At 42.9% G+C, this 17,442-nt stretch overlaps 1 protein-coding gene across 2 annotated transcripts in view; it reads right to left on the bottom strand.

Annotated features, from left to right (window-relative positions):
- The window catches only part of ATP8B1 (ATPase phospholipid transporting 8B1), a 73,598-nt gene that overhangs the window by 13,800 nt on the left and 42,356 nt on the right, over positions 1-17,442 (bottom strand). For both annotated transcript variants that reach the window (XR_014502779.1, XM_083402690.1), the window contains exons 6-20: positions 17,375-17,436; positions 17,027-17,099; positions 16,813-16,883; positions 15,327-15,409; positions 12,409-12,567; positions 11,176-11,264; positions 9,324-9,514; positions 7,723-7,931; positions 6,853-6,896; positions 5,337-5,493; positions 4,211-4,399; positions 3,237-3,349; positions 2,056-2,220; positions 1,237-1,348; positions 976-1,051 (exon numbers count right to left, since the gene is read on the bottom strand). Coding sequence is in view for 1 of the 2 variants with exons in the window: in XM_083402690.1 (XP_083258816.1) it covers positions 976-1,051; positions 1,237-1,348; positions 2,056-2,220; positions 3,237-3,349; positions 4,211-4,399; positions 5,337-5,493; positions 6,853-6,896; positions 7,723-7,931; positions 9,324-9,514; positions 11,176-11,264; positions 12,409-12,567; positions 15,327-15,409; positions 16,813-16,883; positions 17,027-17,099; positions 17,375-17,436 (1,793 nt within the window). In the remaining variant the exon portion in view is untranslated. The remainder of the gene's footprint in view (positions 1-975; positions 1,052-1,236; positions 1,349-2,055; positions 2,221-3,236; positions 3,350-4,210; positions 4,400-5,336; positions 5,494-6,852; positions 6,897-7,722; positions 7,932-9,323; positions 9,515-11,175; positions 11,265-12,408; positions 12,568-15,326; positions 15,410-16,812; positions 16,884-17,026; positions 17,100-17,374; positions 17,437-17,442) is intronic.

Raw genomic sequence — 17,442 nt, 5'->3', positions numbered from 1 at the left:
GTGGGGACAGCAGTTAGAAGGAGGAGGGTAAAACTGTCTCCAGGCTCAGATAACTTTTTGTGCACTGTAATATTCTGTACTGGACTTGTAGCACAAGTAGCCAGAAAAACAATTCGTCACCACTGTTTTACAGATCAACAGCTGTCCAACTTAGTGGCGCCAGTCTTTAAGAAACCCTTGGAATTATCCTCCTAAGCACAGGTTACTATATCAACCTAAAGTACTATTTCTCTCATTCATCCAGTCCCCAAATTTTTTATATTCCACCTTTCCTCCTAAAAGGAATTTTTATTATTATTTATTAAATTTGTTAGTTGCTTTATCTTGCCCAGGGAATTTCAAAGCAACTTACAACAAAACAAACAGACAAGAAAACTCCCGACCCCATACATACATTAAGACGAAAAAGAAGTGCATTTAAAAAAACATCCCACTCACTTCTAAAGGGCCACAGATAGTTAAAGGCCAAAAGCCCAGTTACAGAGGAAAGTTTTTGTCTGGTGCCTAAAGTTATATAATGATGGCACCCGGCTTCAGGAAAAATAGTTATCCTATTTTGTCCTCACAACTGCCTTGTGAGGTAGGTTTAGGCCAATGAGGATGATGGTTCCTGTGCTCTGTTAAGTTGTGGGTGAACATATCAGACGACACAGCAATTCTTCAAACAGGTCTTGTTTATTCACAGGCCAGAACAGAACTGAACTGAAGGGTTCGGCCAGCCTGCTTATATAGAGCTCCACTAGAACGCAACAGTAACCATTTTCCGTAACTATCCAATCACTGAACGTCACTTTCGATCCCTTATTTGCATATGTGGACCTGAACTATCTACAGTATCCCCCTGCTGGCCCAGGGTGAGATCTTCAGTACATAACATGCTCTATTTGTCCTAATGGACCAGCCTACACTGTGACTCCATTCAGTAGAGATCCCTTGCATGCAAAAGAAAACCCCAGGGTTTTTCTTCCTGTTTACCTGATGTCTTCTCCATAGTGGATAGTTGTTTCATCCGTTAAGAGTTCACAGGAAAACCCGATGTTTTCTGCAGTTTCTGCAACAGAACAACAAAATGCCGTGTCATGGTCTGTTAGCTCACCTGACTTTTCACAAGCGTATGCCGGCACTGCACTTACGACAGCAATTCAAACCACAAGGAAAAAGCCCTGGAACAGAGCTATTCGCTTTGCATTCACACCCCTTGGGTAAATAAGAAGCAGCTATTTATATACACATTACCTTTCTTGTCGCCTGTCAGCACCCATATCTTAATATCTGCCTTCGCCAGTTTGGATATTGTTTCTGGAACTCCATCCTGCAACTTGTCTTCAATTGCTGTGGCACCCAAGAGCTGCAGGTTATTTAAAGAACAAGCATTTTTAGTATGGCCGTTGTCAGATCTGAAGCCTATGACTCCTCACCACCCAAGCATCCTGGGAACTGTAGCTTCCCCCACTCCACTGGGCTACAATTCCCAGCATCCTTAAACTACACTTCCCAGGATTCTTTGGGTGAAGTCGCATGATGGATGTGTTTTAAATGTATGGTGTAGCTATGCTAGAAATGACTAACAGAATATATCAGGTTACATTCAAAAGCCAGAGGTTTCCCTACCCAGACATAGGAGGCTGGATAGCTCAGCCAGCAGAGCATGAGACTCTAAATCTGAGGGTCGTGGGTTCAAGCCCCACATTGGGTGAAAGATTCCTGATTGCAGGGGGTTGGACTAGATGCTCCTTGTGGCCCCTTCCAACTCTACAATCCCATGATCTCCACATGGAAAAGATCATCCCAAAGCAACTTACAACAACTTTTAGCATGCCAAAGCAGCCTCTACTGCAGAGAAGTTGTTCAGGCATCAGGATGCATGTATGTGGGTGCCAAAGGAAAATAAACGTGTAGCCATCCAAGCAGTGAAGAGAGAGGGGCCGAGAAAAACACATGTGCACATTTAAGAAAATGCTATTTGAGTTGACAGCCTCATAGGAAGTACTGCAAGGTCAAGTGTGGAAGCAGACAGCAAAAGCTCCCTTCCCCAGCCACTCCCAATAGACTTACAATTAGATTTCTTTCAATTTCTTCATACACCTTGTCCAGAGCTTCGTCACGGTTTCTTGTAGCAACGCTAGCAGCCATGAATTTTTTATTCCACGCCTCGTACTCCTCTTCGCTAATGTCCTTGTAGCAAAGGCACAACGTTCTAAGGGTTTCATTTGCAAAGATCTACCAGGGGGAAGGAACGAGAATGTATCAGTTTTTAAAAGTTGGACGGCCATCTGTCAAGGATGCTTTAGTTGAGAGTCCTCCATTGCAATCCAACCCTGCAATTCTATTATCTGAGAAAGCTCTCTGTGACAAAAACAGATTGACAGGCATCACTCTGCCAAGCAGGGATTGTGAATAAAATGGAAGGCATTTTGGAATAACTGAAAGAGATGCAGAGAAATCTAAGTAGAAACAACTGCAGCACGTCCGCCATTTTTTGGGGGGTGGTCAGCATTTGTTTCTACCAGATGGTGTTAGACTACAGCTCCCATCATCCCCAACCATTGGCCATGGTGGCTAGGACTGATGGGAATTGGAGTTCAACAACATCTGGAGGGTCACACCTATAAGTGTCACCTAATCCACACTCCTGGATGATAAGGTTTCCATCCATAATGGCTATGCTCTGCCTGCGTGGCTGGAGGCAGAAATGCTTCTGAATGCCAGTTGTTGGAAACAGCAGGACAGTCCTGCTTGCGGGCTTCCCACATGCATCCGGCTGGCCACTATGAGAACAGAATGCTGGATCAGGTGTGCCACGGGCCTGATCCAGCAGAGCTCTTCTCATGCTCTTCTACAATTGCAGACCTATTCCTTTACTAAATACGATCGAAAGTCATTACATCAGTGGCTGCAAAACTAAAGGATTAAGATCGGAATTGTGGAACTTGGACTGATTAAGATTAACTGGTGTAGGACCAAGGAATGACATCAACTCCTGATAGCCGGAACATGGGAAGCCATCCAAAAATTTAATTCGGAACTGATTAATTGGCTCTTTTGATTGTATTGTGATGATTTGGTATTGTGTTAATGTGGATAGCCATAAATGAAAAATTAATTTAAAAAATTTAATTCTGTAATTGCCAACCTATTCCTGACTCCAGCAGTGTTTGAACTTTATGGAATACGAAAAGGGAAAGAAAGAAACATGGCAAACAAAGCAAAACAGAAACATACGGAACCCAACTTACATCCAATGCTTCCTGTGTTGCATGCTTCGTAGGATTCCTTGGATGCAGCCGTTCATATATCACTGTATCCGCTCCTTTACAATAAAGCTTGATTGCTCCATCTGGTTCTCTTGCTACAAAAGCAACAGATGGATTAGGAACACTGCGTTATAGGAAAAATGCACTCCCCCTTCATGTGGCCTATGCTGGACCCTTTAAGAAACATAGGGAAGTGCTTCCTAAGGAATCAGATCATACTGAGTCCCTCTGCAGGATTTCAGATGGGGGTTTCTCCTAGCCCTACCTAGAGATGCTGAGGACTGAACCTGGGACTTTCTGCATGCAAAGCAGATGCCTCATAGGATGTCACATAGAGGAGGGAGAAAGGTTGTTTTCTGCTGCTCCAGAGAAGCGGGCATGGAGCAATGGATCCAAACTACAAGAAAGAAGATTCCACCTAAACATTAGGAAGAACTTCCTGACAGTAAGAGCTGTTTGACAGTGGAATTTGCTGCCAAGGAGTGTGGTGGAGTCTCCTTCTTTGGAGGTCTTTAAGCAGAGGCTTGACAACCATATGTCAGGAGTGCTCTGATGGTGTTTCCTGCTTGGCAGGGGGTTGGACTCGATGGCCCTTGTGGTCTCTTCCAACTCTATGATTCTAGAGCTATGGCCCTTTTCCAAACTGCCTCCATGTTTAGACTAAAATGAGAGGAGGACTGTATTGGGAAAACTTGTGGGAAATTGGTTTGAAGACTGGAGTCTGAAGGGCATCAGTGCTGTAAAGCTAAGATGATGGGCTGGTCTGCTGCTATGCTGGAAGTATACAAATTATTTATGTAAGGAGGTTTCATTAATTCTTTTGTTATTGCTCCTTTAAAAAAAAGGGCGGAGAGCACAGTTGATGTGTTTTTCCACGTCCAGCAGGGAGACCTTCTAGCACATGGTTTTAGGATTTATGAACCTTTTTCTTTCTTTCTTTTTTGCAGCTTACTCACTGATAACGGACATCCTCTTTCTATCACTGTTGAAGTCCAAAATGGCAAGAACTTCGTAAGTTTTCACAGTTCCCATCTCGCTTATTGTAATAGTATTCTGTGTCCGTGAGAGAAAAGCAAAACCAAAGTTTCTGGCTGCAGTTACCAATGCTCCTTCGTCAGGGGAGGCCGCCTGATAGCTGAGCTCACCTAGAGCATTAAGACAAAAAATTAGAAAACCTTCGTAGATGGGAGAATCACGTGAGATGATATATGTGCGAGTCTCTTGCCCATGTGTTCTGTTCTCACACCGGCCCCTCCTTTCTTGACATGCTGCAATAACCCTGGAAGTTCTCATTTAATCAGTTTCCCATTACATCTGAACCTGTATGCTTTGGTTAGCAGGCGCAGAATATGCCAGACCTTGAACCATTTTTGTGGGGTTGGCATAAGGCTTTTTCCTTAGTCTGGTAACCATCGTTTCCCAGTTCAGACGGAACAGCAAACTATGGTTAATTCTAGGCCTCCAGGATTAATTGTTCCAAGAAAGGAGGGAGGAAGCAGGATGTGTGCAGGTGCAAGACTCATTCACATGCCAGTTTATTAAGAAGAGTTTGGATTTGTTATCCCGCTTTATCACTACCCAAATGAGTCTCAAAGCGGCTAACATTCTCCTTTCCCTTCCTCCTCCCCCACAACAAACACTCTGTGAGGTGAGTGAGGCTGAGAGATTTCAGAGAAGTGTGACTAGCCCAAGGTCACCCAGCAGCTGCATGTGGAGGAGCGGGGAATCGAACCTGGTTCACCAGATTACGAGTCTACCACTCTTAACCACTACACCACTTTGGCTCTCATTAAGTCGAAATATAACCTCACTAGAGTGTGGAGAGGGGGCTGTTATGATATTAGGGATGATGAAAAGCCTTGAGCACAGATATAGGTAAAAGGGCTTCTTGGCAACATCATTAGTACGTGTATTTGCCAGCAGTTTGCAATTTCGTAGTAACACCTGATGCACGAAAGTGCAGCTATTGCTGTATAGATGTAGAATTCTAAACTAGGCTGTCTTATAAACATTCCATTTCAATGAATATTGGGTCAGCTCAGCGTATATGAAATGAGGATTCTTTGTGGATGCAGTACTTACCATCAGAGGCATCCACCATCACTGTGTGGCAAATTGCAAGCAGGAAGAAGAACTGTCGAATTTCAGGTTCCTTGCCAGACCGAATTTGTTCGATCAGATACTGATCATGAAAGGTGAGCTTCCCATCTGCATACATATTCCAGCTGAAGTCAACTTGCTACACAAGAAGGGAACGTGAATAATGTGTTAGTGCACACAGTCTATCTTTCTGACAATGCACAACCAGTTCAAAGTATAAACAGTACGTAGGCCACATCCTGGGACAGTAAAAGCTGTTCAGCAGTGGAATGGTCTCTTTCAGGAGGTTGTGGACTCTCCATCCTTGGAGGTTTTTAAGCAGAGGTTGGGTGGCCATCTGTCATGGATCCTTCTGCTGAGATTCCTGCATTGCAGAGGGTTGGACCAGATGACCTTTGGGTTCCTTCCAACTCTAAGATTCTATTATTCTATATTTTGGCACTTTGCCTGATTCAGCTAGATATGCATGCCATTTACTTATCTGGTTGGTATACTACTCATCCAACCAAGTCCTTTGTGTTGTTCAGAATCAACAATAGCATGCAATTCACAGCCAGACCAAATCATAAAGCCGAAAAGCCCAGGCGCCCCCACCTAATATCCGCATTAAAAAAACCCAAACAGCTGGAACCATTAAAACCAGCCTAACACGCAGCTAAGGGACAACCTGGTGCAAAAATGGAAGTGCCCAATGGATTGTACTTAGAAGTAGATTTTTCCTAGCGAAGTAAATATGGCATGGGTTTCTTTGGATTCCGATTTGTAACTTAACCCTCTAGGGCAGTGGTTCTCAACCTGTGGGTCCCCAGATGTTGTTGGACTACAACTCCCATCATCCCTGAGCTCTGGCCTTGCTAGCTAGGGGTGATGGGAGTTGTAGTTCAACATCATCTGGGGACCCACAGGTTGAGATAGGCTGCTCTAGGGTGTAAAACACTTCTTTCTTGGGTATTAATTAACAAAATGTGTAGCCAGCCTCACTGACCCTCCAACTAACTCCCAGGTGTTTCACAAACTCCTGCTTCCTTTGATGCTTCTAGCATCTATGTCACAGGCTGACCATCTGGGGTTAATAATAATAATAATAATAATAATAATTTATTATACCCCGTACATCTGGCTGGGTTTCCCCAGCCACTCTGGGCGGCTTCCAACAAGAGATTAAAAATACATTAAAACATTAGTCATTAAAAAACTTCCCTAAACAGGGCTGCCTTCAGATGTCTTCTAAATGTCAGATAGTTGTTTATTTCTTTGACATCTGATAGGAGGGTGTTCCACGGGGTGGGTGCCACCACCAAGAAGGCCTTCTGCCTGGTGCCCTGCAACCTGACTTCTCACAGTGAGGGAACCACCAGAAGGCCCTCGGAGCTGGACCTCAGTGTCTGGGCAGAACGATGCGGGTGCAGCCTCAGAGAAAGTTATCTTTGGAGTTGACCAAGGGTCATACCTCTGCCTCTTTTTAGGGATGTATTGCTTGCTACTGAAAGTCACCTACCTCAGGATGATGCAGTTCTTGGCCTGTTTTATCCCTGCACGTTCCTGCAAGGAAAATAGATAAATATAAATATAAAAATTTGATACAACCAAAATTTGTTTTCAGGAGTCTGCCAGTGCCTTTAAAGAAACATACAAGTAGCAAATGAAGAGAACAGGTGGTTCTCTGTTCCCAGGATCTGCTTTTCCACAGTCCTGGCATGTGAATGTTTGATTAGCCACAGTGCTCAATGGTATTGGTCGGCTCAGCCTCTATTCATTTGTTTAATCCTCTCTTAAAGCCATCTAAAAGCTGGTGGCCATCACCATGGTTTGCATCCAACTAAATGCTACTCAGAGCGGATGCACTGAAATTAAAGCACCTCGCAAAGAGCCAATTTTTTTTCATGTGACAGCTCCTATGGAACTCTCTGCCCATTGATATCTTCCATGCCTGTTGACAGCTTTTCTGCTTTGGCAAACGCACCCAGGCATGTAAAGCTGATGTGCATTTTAACATTTAAAAGTTTACATCGTAAACTAAAATTAAATGGTTATTTTATTTATTCTGATTTTTTTTAATAAACTTGTTTTTAACATTGGTTCTTATTGAAAATGTTAACATTTATTCTGCATTTTTGGCAAACCACTTAGAGGTTTTGTTCATGGTTAAGCAATAAACAAATCGTTAAATAAATACACTTAAGTTAGTAATGCCTACTAATTCCAATGTGTTTGCCTCCAAGTATGGCAAACTTTGGACACGGAACCATCTTCTGCAGTGGTGAATTCTATAATTTTTGACAGTAAGTGAAGGAGCACTTCCTCCTGCTAATATTTCCATGGCATCCAACCAATTTCTTTGGGAAACTCCAGTGATGCTTAGACTTACCATAGGTTTGTCCATTTATGCAACACTTTTTGAATGCCATTATGTTCTGCGTCAGTGTGCCCGTCTTATCTGAGAAGATGTAGTGGATCTGTCCAAGCTGTTCATTCAAAGTAGTTGTCCGGGCTCTTGCTGCTGTATCCTTCTCCGGGTAATACATTTGCAAGTCCCAGTTGATGAAGTAGCTTTGGCCCAAACGGATCACTTCAACACTGAAGGAGTAAGATGTAACAGTGATGATTATCCTTGCTTTGAGATCTTCAATGTACAAAAGCAGGGCATTTAACAAAACTATGGAGTTCTGCAAACCATGCAAGATTCTTAACTGTTAAATCTTGCATGCGCTCTTGCATGCATGCAACAAACTCACCACTCGTTTTTCTTCCCCTATGCAAGTTGGTGCCAAGACAAATAACGTGGTTCTATAAATATGTCCCACTTCCCTGCCACCAAGACCGGAAGGGCACCACCAAAGGACTGCTCAGAAAGAACAGGCAAATATATCTCCATCATCGACTTCTTGTACCCTCACTAACTGATAGCATTGACTTATTGGCAGAGAAGGTATTTGTAAAAAGGGGCAGGATTGTCAGGGGGGAATATCTGAATCATGTTTACACTTACAAGAAAAACAAACAGATATTGTTGCAACCTTCCACTGCTTCCAAACTGTCATATCTTTTATGCGTCTGATTCTGTAGTATATCCACAATTTTAGGTTATAGAACTGAAGTGGATTTAGCGCTCTTCTGCTCTTGGATTAAAAAAAACACACTTTGCCAAAAATTGATTTATTTATTTTTTGTAGTAAGAAAAGTGATGGAGAAATTCATTAGGAATTGTGGGATAATGGTGACATCGGGCAATATTATACAGCGGTACCTTGGTTCTCAAATGCCTTGGTACTCAAACAACTTGGAACCCAAACCCGGTAAACCCGGAAGGAAGTGTTCGGGTTGCAAACTTTTTTTGGAAGCTGAACGTACTCCATTTTGAGTGTTACGCTTCCGTATGTCTTTTCCGTATGTCTTTCCGTATGTCAGGTATGTCTTTTTGCTATTTATTTTGTGTTTTTGTTTTTGTGGCTCTTTTTGTTTTGCTGACTGTGTGGAACCCAGTTCAGCTACTGATTGATTGTGTGACTGCAGTATGTTGTTTATTGCTTTAATTTTGTGCAACAATGGTCTCGTTAGATAGTAAAATTCATGTTAAATTCCTGTTTTAGGGATTGTTTTTAAAAGTCTGGAACAGATTAATCCATTTTGCATTACTTTCTATGGGAAAGTGCACCTTGGTTTTGGAACGCTTTGGTTTTGGAACGGACTTCTGGAACGGATTAAGTTTCAGAACTAAGGTACCACTGTATAATCTCTATGCAAACTAATTTGAACAAAATCTCAGCAATGACATAATATAATCTCCACACACATGTTGAATAAACAAATCAGGGAGAATGGTCAATAAATGGCCATTTGGAAGAACCTATGATCTGCGGGAGAAACTATTTATGTAGGAAATTTCTTGGACAGACTGAGAGTTCATTAACCTATAACAATTTCAATGCTTGCATGCAGAACTGCAGTGAAGTTACATATATTTGTTACCTCACGTAAAGGGAAATTGGGACCATGGTGTTAAGGACAATGATGTAACCCCAAAAGTTAAAGAAGCCTCTGGTAGCAGGGGTCTCATCCTTCCCGTCATAGAGGTACCAAGAAGAATTGCCAATCTGCTGTTCCCAATAGGTGTGCCCAATAGCCAGGCCAGCTGACGCTAAGATGAGCAAAACGAAAATCTGGAGAAAAAAACATTAAGACGACAAAGCTTTGTAAAAGGTTAGCTGAAGCTCCTGCATTTTTTATCTTTTCCTGCTTCCCAGACTAACTACCATGAAGAAGAATTAGCCATCAACTCGCTGATACTTGAGAAGAATAGAAACAGGAGTCACTGACAGATGCAGCAGAATTCTTTTATTTTCTGTTACGTATAGGCTACCAAGGTTGCTGCTCTCAAAGTGGCTCTCGACTTGTTTTTTTCTTTAAAAAAAGCCTCAAAAACCATTCAGCAATTATTTTATTACATTTACACCCCACCCTTCCTCCCAAAGGAATCCCGGGCGGCGAACCCATGTGTGATAAAACAGTACCCTTGAGGACTCAGCACAGAGAGGGAAAGCTGTGCAGTGCCTCTCCAGCGAAGCAAAGTCAGAACAGCAAGAGGGATCGCTGCGCACCGATTCCTCTCGCTCTCCTGGCTTCAGCGAAAGCAACGGAAAGCCTCCGGAGCACAGCAATAGGAGCGCTCCCGCTGCACTCTGGAGGCTTTGCGTGGCTATCCCTGAAGCCAGGAGAGCGAGAGAGGTCGGTGCGCACTAGATGTTGCTAGTTTATAATCTGCATTGTCTTTTACCATTGGCTATTCTGAACGGGGCTTGATGAGAACTGCAGTCCAACAACATCTGGAGGGCACCAGATTGGCGAATGCAGCTCCACACCAACCCATAGCTGTCAACTTACAGATTTGAAAATAAGGAATCAGCAGCCAAAATAAGGGATTTTCCGAACACAGGTATGTTCGACTTCTGAGCCCTTCCGAGCCAAAGGCAGAAAACCCAGCCAGCAGCCAAACGAAGCCTCAAGCGATGGTTCCCACAGCGCAGCAACCCGGCAAAGGGGATGCAGCAAGCAAAACCACCATCACCTCTCTGCTGGGACGCGCTGAGCAAAGGTGAGTCCCCAGGCAACGCGGCCAATTTGATCGGCACAAGGCATGCAAGCTCCACCCCCCAGTCGTTCTTAGACTCCTTATTGGGTAAGCAACGCAGCCAAGCAACACAGTTGGAGCCTCCCTCCTCCCTGGCCGGTAGGGAGGGAGGGAGAGGAGCTGCTTCCTTTGAAACCCGGGAAATTTAAGGGACATCATCAATAAGGGACAGCAGCGGGACACAGCGCTGGGATAAGGGACTTTCCCACCAAATAAGGGACAGTTGGCAGCTATGCAACAACCGGAGCTTCCAAACCATCTTTAAAAGCTGCCCCCGCTGCAGAACTATAGTTTGGATATAGCCAGCAGCAAGTATCTGTGGCAAAACCTGTTTCTCCAGGTAAGGTGTTTTTTTTAAATGCTGGCCGTGACCCTAACAAAGCACATAAGGTGAAACGCTTAAGAGTTGCCTAATGGGAAAGCCAAACCTGCAGATCTCTGCATGACACTTCTATGTGTTTGCAAGTCCTGGCCTCTCTCTACCTGCCTCACTCACAGAAAACCATCCACCCACACAAACTTCAGTAAGGAAGCAAGCAGGAAGCCTTTGCAGAGCCTGTGCTAGGCACACAAATGACTCTGTCAATAAGCAAAAGAAATATTTAATTTGCACAGAACTGCAAGCTAGCGATCAGTAAAGAGCTACAGCTCCCATAAGCTCTAAAAGCAAAAAGTAAACACAAAACTTCTTACCGTATAAACCATGTAATTCATAAGGGAATCAATTTTAGTCCTTTTAAACCGTGTTTTCCCACTGTTTTTCATTATTTTTGTGTCTGCTCCTAAAATCATATTAAAAACTGCAGTGTAAATGTCACTGAATTTAAAACAAATATGAATACTTTAAAACTGCTTTCTTAACGGCTAAAGACAACTATGAACATGAATAATTTTAAATAATATAAGTACATTTGATTATCTCTCATAGATTTAGGTGAGGGAGTAGGATCCATTGAACACAACGAGTCTTACTTCTAAGTAGAAATGTATAGACTTGTGTTGTTAATATAGTGGCAACTCTAACAAATGATTTATTTTTTAAAGCTGCTATTTCTGTTGCTGAAAACAGCAAGCTGAATATCCCAGGCACAATACACTGTCATAGGAATATTCCTCTCGTGCAAAAGTGCATATTGTGTGACTTATATAGAGATGTGGGGAGGATTTTAAGACATTTTAGGGTGTCTCTTTGCATGAATATGCAAGTAATTTCCTTTTCTTAGTTTTTTTTTAAAAAGACCTTACTGATGCTTCCATTAGTTTGGCTTCTCACAAGAACCTATGGGCATTCCAGTCTAAAGCAGAATGCCCCATGGGAAAGATGCAAGCTTCAATAAGCCTTTTGTATTTTATTTTAAAAAAAACAATCACTACCTTGTGTTAAGGTAAAAAGACCTCCCTTCCCCAAATAATTTCATCCCTGTCTGAATCAATCTGTAGATGGGGCATTATATACCCTACAAGTGTCCCAGAAAAACCGGGACATCCCATTTCCCCCCCATAAGATCTCAGCAGCCATTTTGGGTGCCGTGATCTCACATGACTTCTTGCCAAGATCTCGCCCCCCCCCCCCCGCAAGAAAACCCCACTTTTTTGGAGCAGCGATCTCACGCAGCACCCCAAAACACATTTTTGGGGCTCCATGATCCCTCACAGGTCACATAACTCGTGTGGGAGCGTGTCTCAGTCTGGGGACTCAACATATTGGAGGGTATGGCATTAGGTGAAGGAGGGGGTTTTGGGCTCAGCCTCCAACAACTCCAGGCTGGGCTAAGAAAGACTCCTACATTCAGCCCTGCCAATCAATGTCAACAATTACACCCCAACCACATGAAATAATAATAAAAAAAGAAAAAAGCTGGGGTTATTGCATTGGTCCAGCTCTAATTTAAACAGGCAACAGCATTCCATTTCCAAAACAGATACCTGCAAATATGACAAGCCCATGACAAACGTCAGTGTTCCGGATCTTGCAGCCACGCAACAAGATTTTATCAGCATCCAAAGCATAGCTTTTTCCTTTCCACTTCAAAGTCCCTGTGAATTTATCGAGTCGGTTGTTGGGCTCTTCGCATTCTATCAAACCTGGTGTGGTAGTTCAAAAAAAGAATTAGGAGAGGGGGAGGAAACACCACGTCACAAGAATGTATTAAAACATTTTCACGGTAAGCCATTCTCTTTAAATATTAAGCAATGAATTCTGCAAAAGTACAATACAGTATTTAAAAGGAGATGTTTGAAGGAACAACACCCCTAAGCTTCCTACTGCGTCAACTGTGGCAGAAATGCACTGCAGTTTTTACATATAGTTATGTACCACTTGTAGAGTTGGTCTCTGTGGCAGAAATGTTTCCAGGGATGAGGTTAAGACGGCATTTGGAAGCGAAGTAAAAAACATACAGGCACAAACGAGGAAGCAGATCAATCATCAAGAAAAAAGGAAACTCACTGATTGCAGTTCCCTTTTAGCCTACGATGGATAAGTCTGCAATACATTTATAGTAGGACAATTTAAGGAGACCTCTCAGTAACTATTGAGGAGATTTGGATGAGCATATTATATAGCAAAAAAATATGCATCTGTATCTGACTGGAATGTGATCAGATGCTAGAAGTGGTTCTACACAGGAGATAAATGGAAACTATGGAGTAATCACAAGCAATGGCAAATATGGGGATCTGTGGCCCTCCAGATGTTGCAGGACTACAATTCACATCATCCTTGACCATTCACCATGCTGGTTGGGAATGATGGGAGTTGGAGTCCCTAATCATTGGAGAGCTTCATCGTGACCAACATGTCAATAAGAGGGAATTATTTGAAATGCTCAACAAGCATTAAAGTGCCTGACAGAAAAGCTTTCTTACTCAGGGGTCCCCCCTCTCATACCTGCAATTTTCAGATCTCAAAACACTGGGGTCATTTAAGCGAATCCTTTTCTGCCTCCCCCTCAAAAAATACCCCCAACCCCAAATGATTATCCTTGTGTGAAAACTACTACAGATTTGTCAGGATTCATGCCTTCAGAAGGGGCAGTCTTGCCTGAAAATTTCACCCAATTATTTCCAATAATAATAATAAAAAAAACACAGGTAGTTCCTGTTTGGGAGGAAAAACAACACATTTTGGGAGTGTCCAGAACAAAATCCTCTGCCCCTATTTGCCTGGAATTTAGCAGGCTGCATCCAGTGAGAAGAGAACTACGTCTGCAGATGTCATCCCCTTCTGTCAAAAAGGGGGGAATGTTATTGCAATTGTTTAGTTTCCCAACCATGAATGGGGTGGAAATTAGCCAGACACAAGCCAAATTGGGCAGCCTATGACGGTGATGGCCAAACTTGGCCCTCCAGCTGTTTTGGGACTATAACTCCCATCATCCCTAGCTAACAGAACCAGTGGTCAGGGGTGATGGGAACTGTAGTCCCAAAACAGCTGGAGGGCCAAGTTTGGCCATCACTGGCCTATGAGCCAACTCAGACTGAGATCAGCTGTTTTCCAAAGTGCTGAATTGGGTGCCAAACCAACGTGTACCGTCTTGTGCACATTCTGTTGCTTATTTATAGGTCATCTTTCAGGGCGACCTGCTTCAAAGTGGCTCAACACATATTAAAACACAAAACAATCCAAGCCATAAAAACCATAGTATAAACACAAAATGTCTAAAAATATAACAGCAACAGCAATTGAAAACAGTGTCAGCGGAATAAAAACAGACCCAAACTTTTTCAAAAGCTGACTAGATGTTTCCCCCCCTCCCCCTTAAGGCTTTTGTGTTCTTTTGAAAACCGGTAGAAAAGGTGCAAACATATATCCTTGGGAAGAGACTTCTAAAGTGATGGCCCACTGCAGTCAGGCCCCATGAAGACATGACTCTGCCATCAGCTTAACACTGTTCATCTACCTAGCCTAGTGCTGCTGACTATGACTAAAGGGAGATGATGATGATGATGATTAATACCCTGCCCATCTGGCTGGGTTTCCCCAGCCACTCTGGGCGGCTTTCAATCAAGTATTAAAATACAGTGGTACCTCGCAAGACGAATGCCTCGCAAGACGAAAAACTCGCAAGACAAAAGAGTTTTTTGTTTTTTGAGTTGCTTTGCAAGACGAATTTCCCTACGGGCTTGCTTCGCAAGACGAAAACGTCTTGCGCCTTTTTCTTAAAACCGTCAATGCATTCCTATGGGAAACCATCAATGCATTTCCTATGGGAAACCGTGCTTCGCAAGACGAAAAATTCACAAGACGAAGAAACTCACAGAATGAATTAATTTCGTCTTGCGAGGCACCACTGTACAGCAGTCTGTTAAACATTAAAAGCTTCCCTAAAGAGGGCTGCCTTCAGATGTCTTCTAAAAGTCTGGTAGTTGTTCTTCTCTTTGACATCTGGTGGGAGGGCATTCCACAGGGTGGGTGCCACTACCGAGAAGGCATTTGGGGCAGCAAGTGGCAAAGCCTTTGCTGAGACACTCATCTCCCAGGATAGGCGCACAGCACAGGTGAACAAGGAGGAAGAGATGACACAACCTTGCTTCCCTCACCGCTCATAGGAGAGCAATCAGGAAAGAGTGTTGTGCAAACCAGGCTTTTGCTTTTGAAAGAGACTGGCTTTCCCCTCTTTTTGTAACTTCAGTGGCATTAGGTACTTGCAGCTGTAGCTCATTAGTAAAGCATGGCTTTTGCGTGCACAGTTCTCAGTTGAAATCACTAGCTGGGAAAGTCTCCGTTTGCAAACCTGCAGACCTGCTGCTGGACCATCCTGCATTAGTTGGTCCAGTGTCTTGACATGGCATAAGACAGCATATTCATATGTAATTAAGAAGAAATGCACGTTTGTACAAACCATCAAATGCTGCCAAGGCGCCCTCTTGGTGAAGGTATCTGTCAGTCACCTCCAGAGACATCTTGAACTTCAAGTTGGTTTCACTGAAGCACAGGAGGGAAATGCAAAGTTGTAATGTTGCAAATTCTATAGGGACAATGGGGCATTAGAAATTGTAAAGGAACCATTAAGGTTCCATTAAAAGGAACCTTAGCTTAGCTTTCTGTTCTACTGTTCTGCGGGTTTCTAACAACACAGCAGCTGAACAACACACAAAGCAAACAAAACCCCTGGGGCTCCAAAGAGAGCAACAAGGGTATGAGCAACAAGATGTGCTTTGTCACACGGTGTTCTTTGCTACTGAAGTATAAGAGTACACAGTGGTGCATGTCCATTTGGGTCAATCAGATGATGGTGCTATAAAATGTTAATCCCAACAAGGCAGAACAGGTTTTCCTAATACATTTGTTGCACATAGATTTTATTAACCACCGCTTGGGGAAGCTACCTGGAGCCTGCTTTGACATGCAAGCAGGCCTTTTCTTCATTTCTTTGAACACAACGGGAGAATATACATTGCACCATTATTACAGAAGCAGAAGATCGGGCGGGGGGGGGGGAATGGCTGTATGAAGCCAGGACCACAGAAATGGCTGCACCTGTCTCTGTGTAAGCCCCTTATCATTCAGGCTAATTTCTCTCTCTATAGTCAAGTATTCCTGCAAATGCTGAAGGTCAGTTGGCCATCTGCATTGCAGGGGATTGGACTAGGTGGTCTCTTCCAACTCTGTAATTCTATGATTCAAAACAACAGAGCCAATTAATAGTTTTTAGTAGAAGAAGTTATCAGTAGCAGCCCTGCCATGGTGAGCCATCCCCTACAAAAAGGACAATTTATACAATGGCTCGATGGATAAGACTATATTTGGTTAGGTCTGAGTGTCATGTCACTCAGCTAGATCCAAAATCGACAACCTCCCAGGATGTAATGGTAAAGAATAGCCCCACCTCTGCTCTTGCTATTCACCCAGAAATCAATATTTATATTGGTTCTTGAACAGCTTGGCTCCCAAAGAAATTGGCTCCTGAACGCCGCAAACCCAGAAGTAAGTGTTCCAGTTTGCAAACGTTTTTTGGAAGCCGAACATCCAACGTGGCTTCTGCTTGAGTGCAGGAAAGTCATACAGCCAATTGGAAGCCACGCCTTGGTTTTCGAATGGTTTTGGGAGTCAAACAGATTCCCGGAATGGATTAAGTTCAAGAACCAAGGTACCACTGTACAACCTAATTATGTTTAAGAGCAGTATTTCCTTATCCTATGCACGTTGGGTCAAAATGTGCTTTTCTGAATCCACGCAACCTTAAAATGGACAGAGCAAGTTTTAAAACATAGCACCAAAAAACACACATGTTGACTGGGAATTTAGCATGGCTAAGGCTAAGACTACAAAGAAGAGTAACTTTTTAATCTTATGGGGAGGTAAACGTTAGGAGAAAGAACTCTTACCCATCTAGTTCAGCTGTCTCTACATAGCAAAGGCTATTAGGTTCTGAAGTGGACAGCAGCAGGATATCAGCCTGATTAAATAAAGAATAAAGCAAATTAAATGCATGTGAATGATACTGCCGTTACACTGCAAAAAAAAAAAAATCTCTCTCTCTCTCTCTTTCTCTCTCTCTCTCTCTCTCACACACACACACAAACACAGCATTTCACTTACAGGAATAAAGGCATTTTTCCTAAGACGGATGATATCACCAACTTTGATGTCCTTCCATTTTGTATTTTCAAACCTTAAGTAGAGAGAAATAATATACATATATATTTAAAAAGTGAACCGGATAACATTTAGGAAAAAGGCTGAATGCTCTCAAAGAATATATGCCATTTCTACTAGGTAATGTTAACTAATAATATTTCAACCCTCTCAGTTTCTGGCTGTGCAGAAAATTATTAAAAACAGCCATGCTAACTTTCCACAGAAAACCTTTTTCAAACATGTATGATTAGTGCAGAGTGATGGCTGTTCGGACAGACAATTGTTAAGGTGACACCTATAGAACCATACCTGCCATCCTTGATTACATCACACGTGCGGTTGTTAATTTCATTGTCCATCCGATGCCGAGCCTAAGA

The sequence above is a fragment of the Podarcis tiliguerta genome (assembly GCF_965153285.1).
Source record: "Podarcis tiliguerta genome assembly, chromosome: 11".
Classification (NCBI taxonomy): domain Eukaryota; kingdom Metazoa; phylum Chordata; class Lepidosauria; order Squamata; family Lacertidae; genus Podarcis; species Podarcis tiliguerta.
This window is presented reverse-complemented; position numbering and strand designations above follow the sequence as displayed.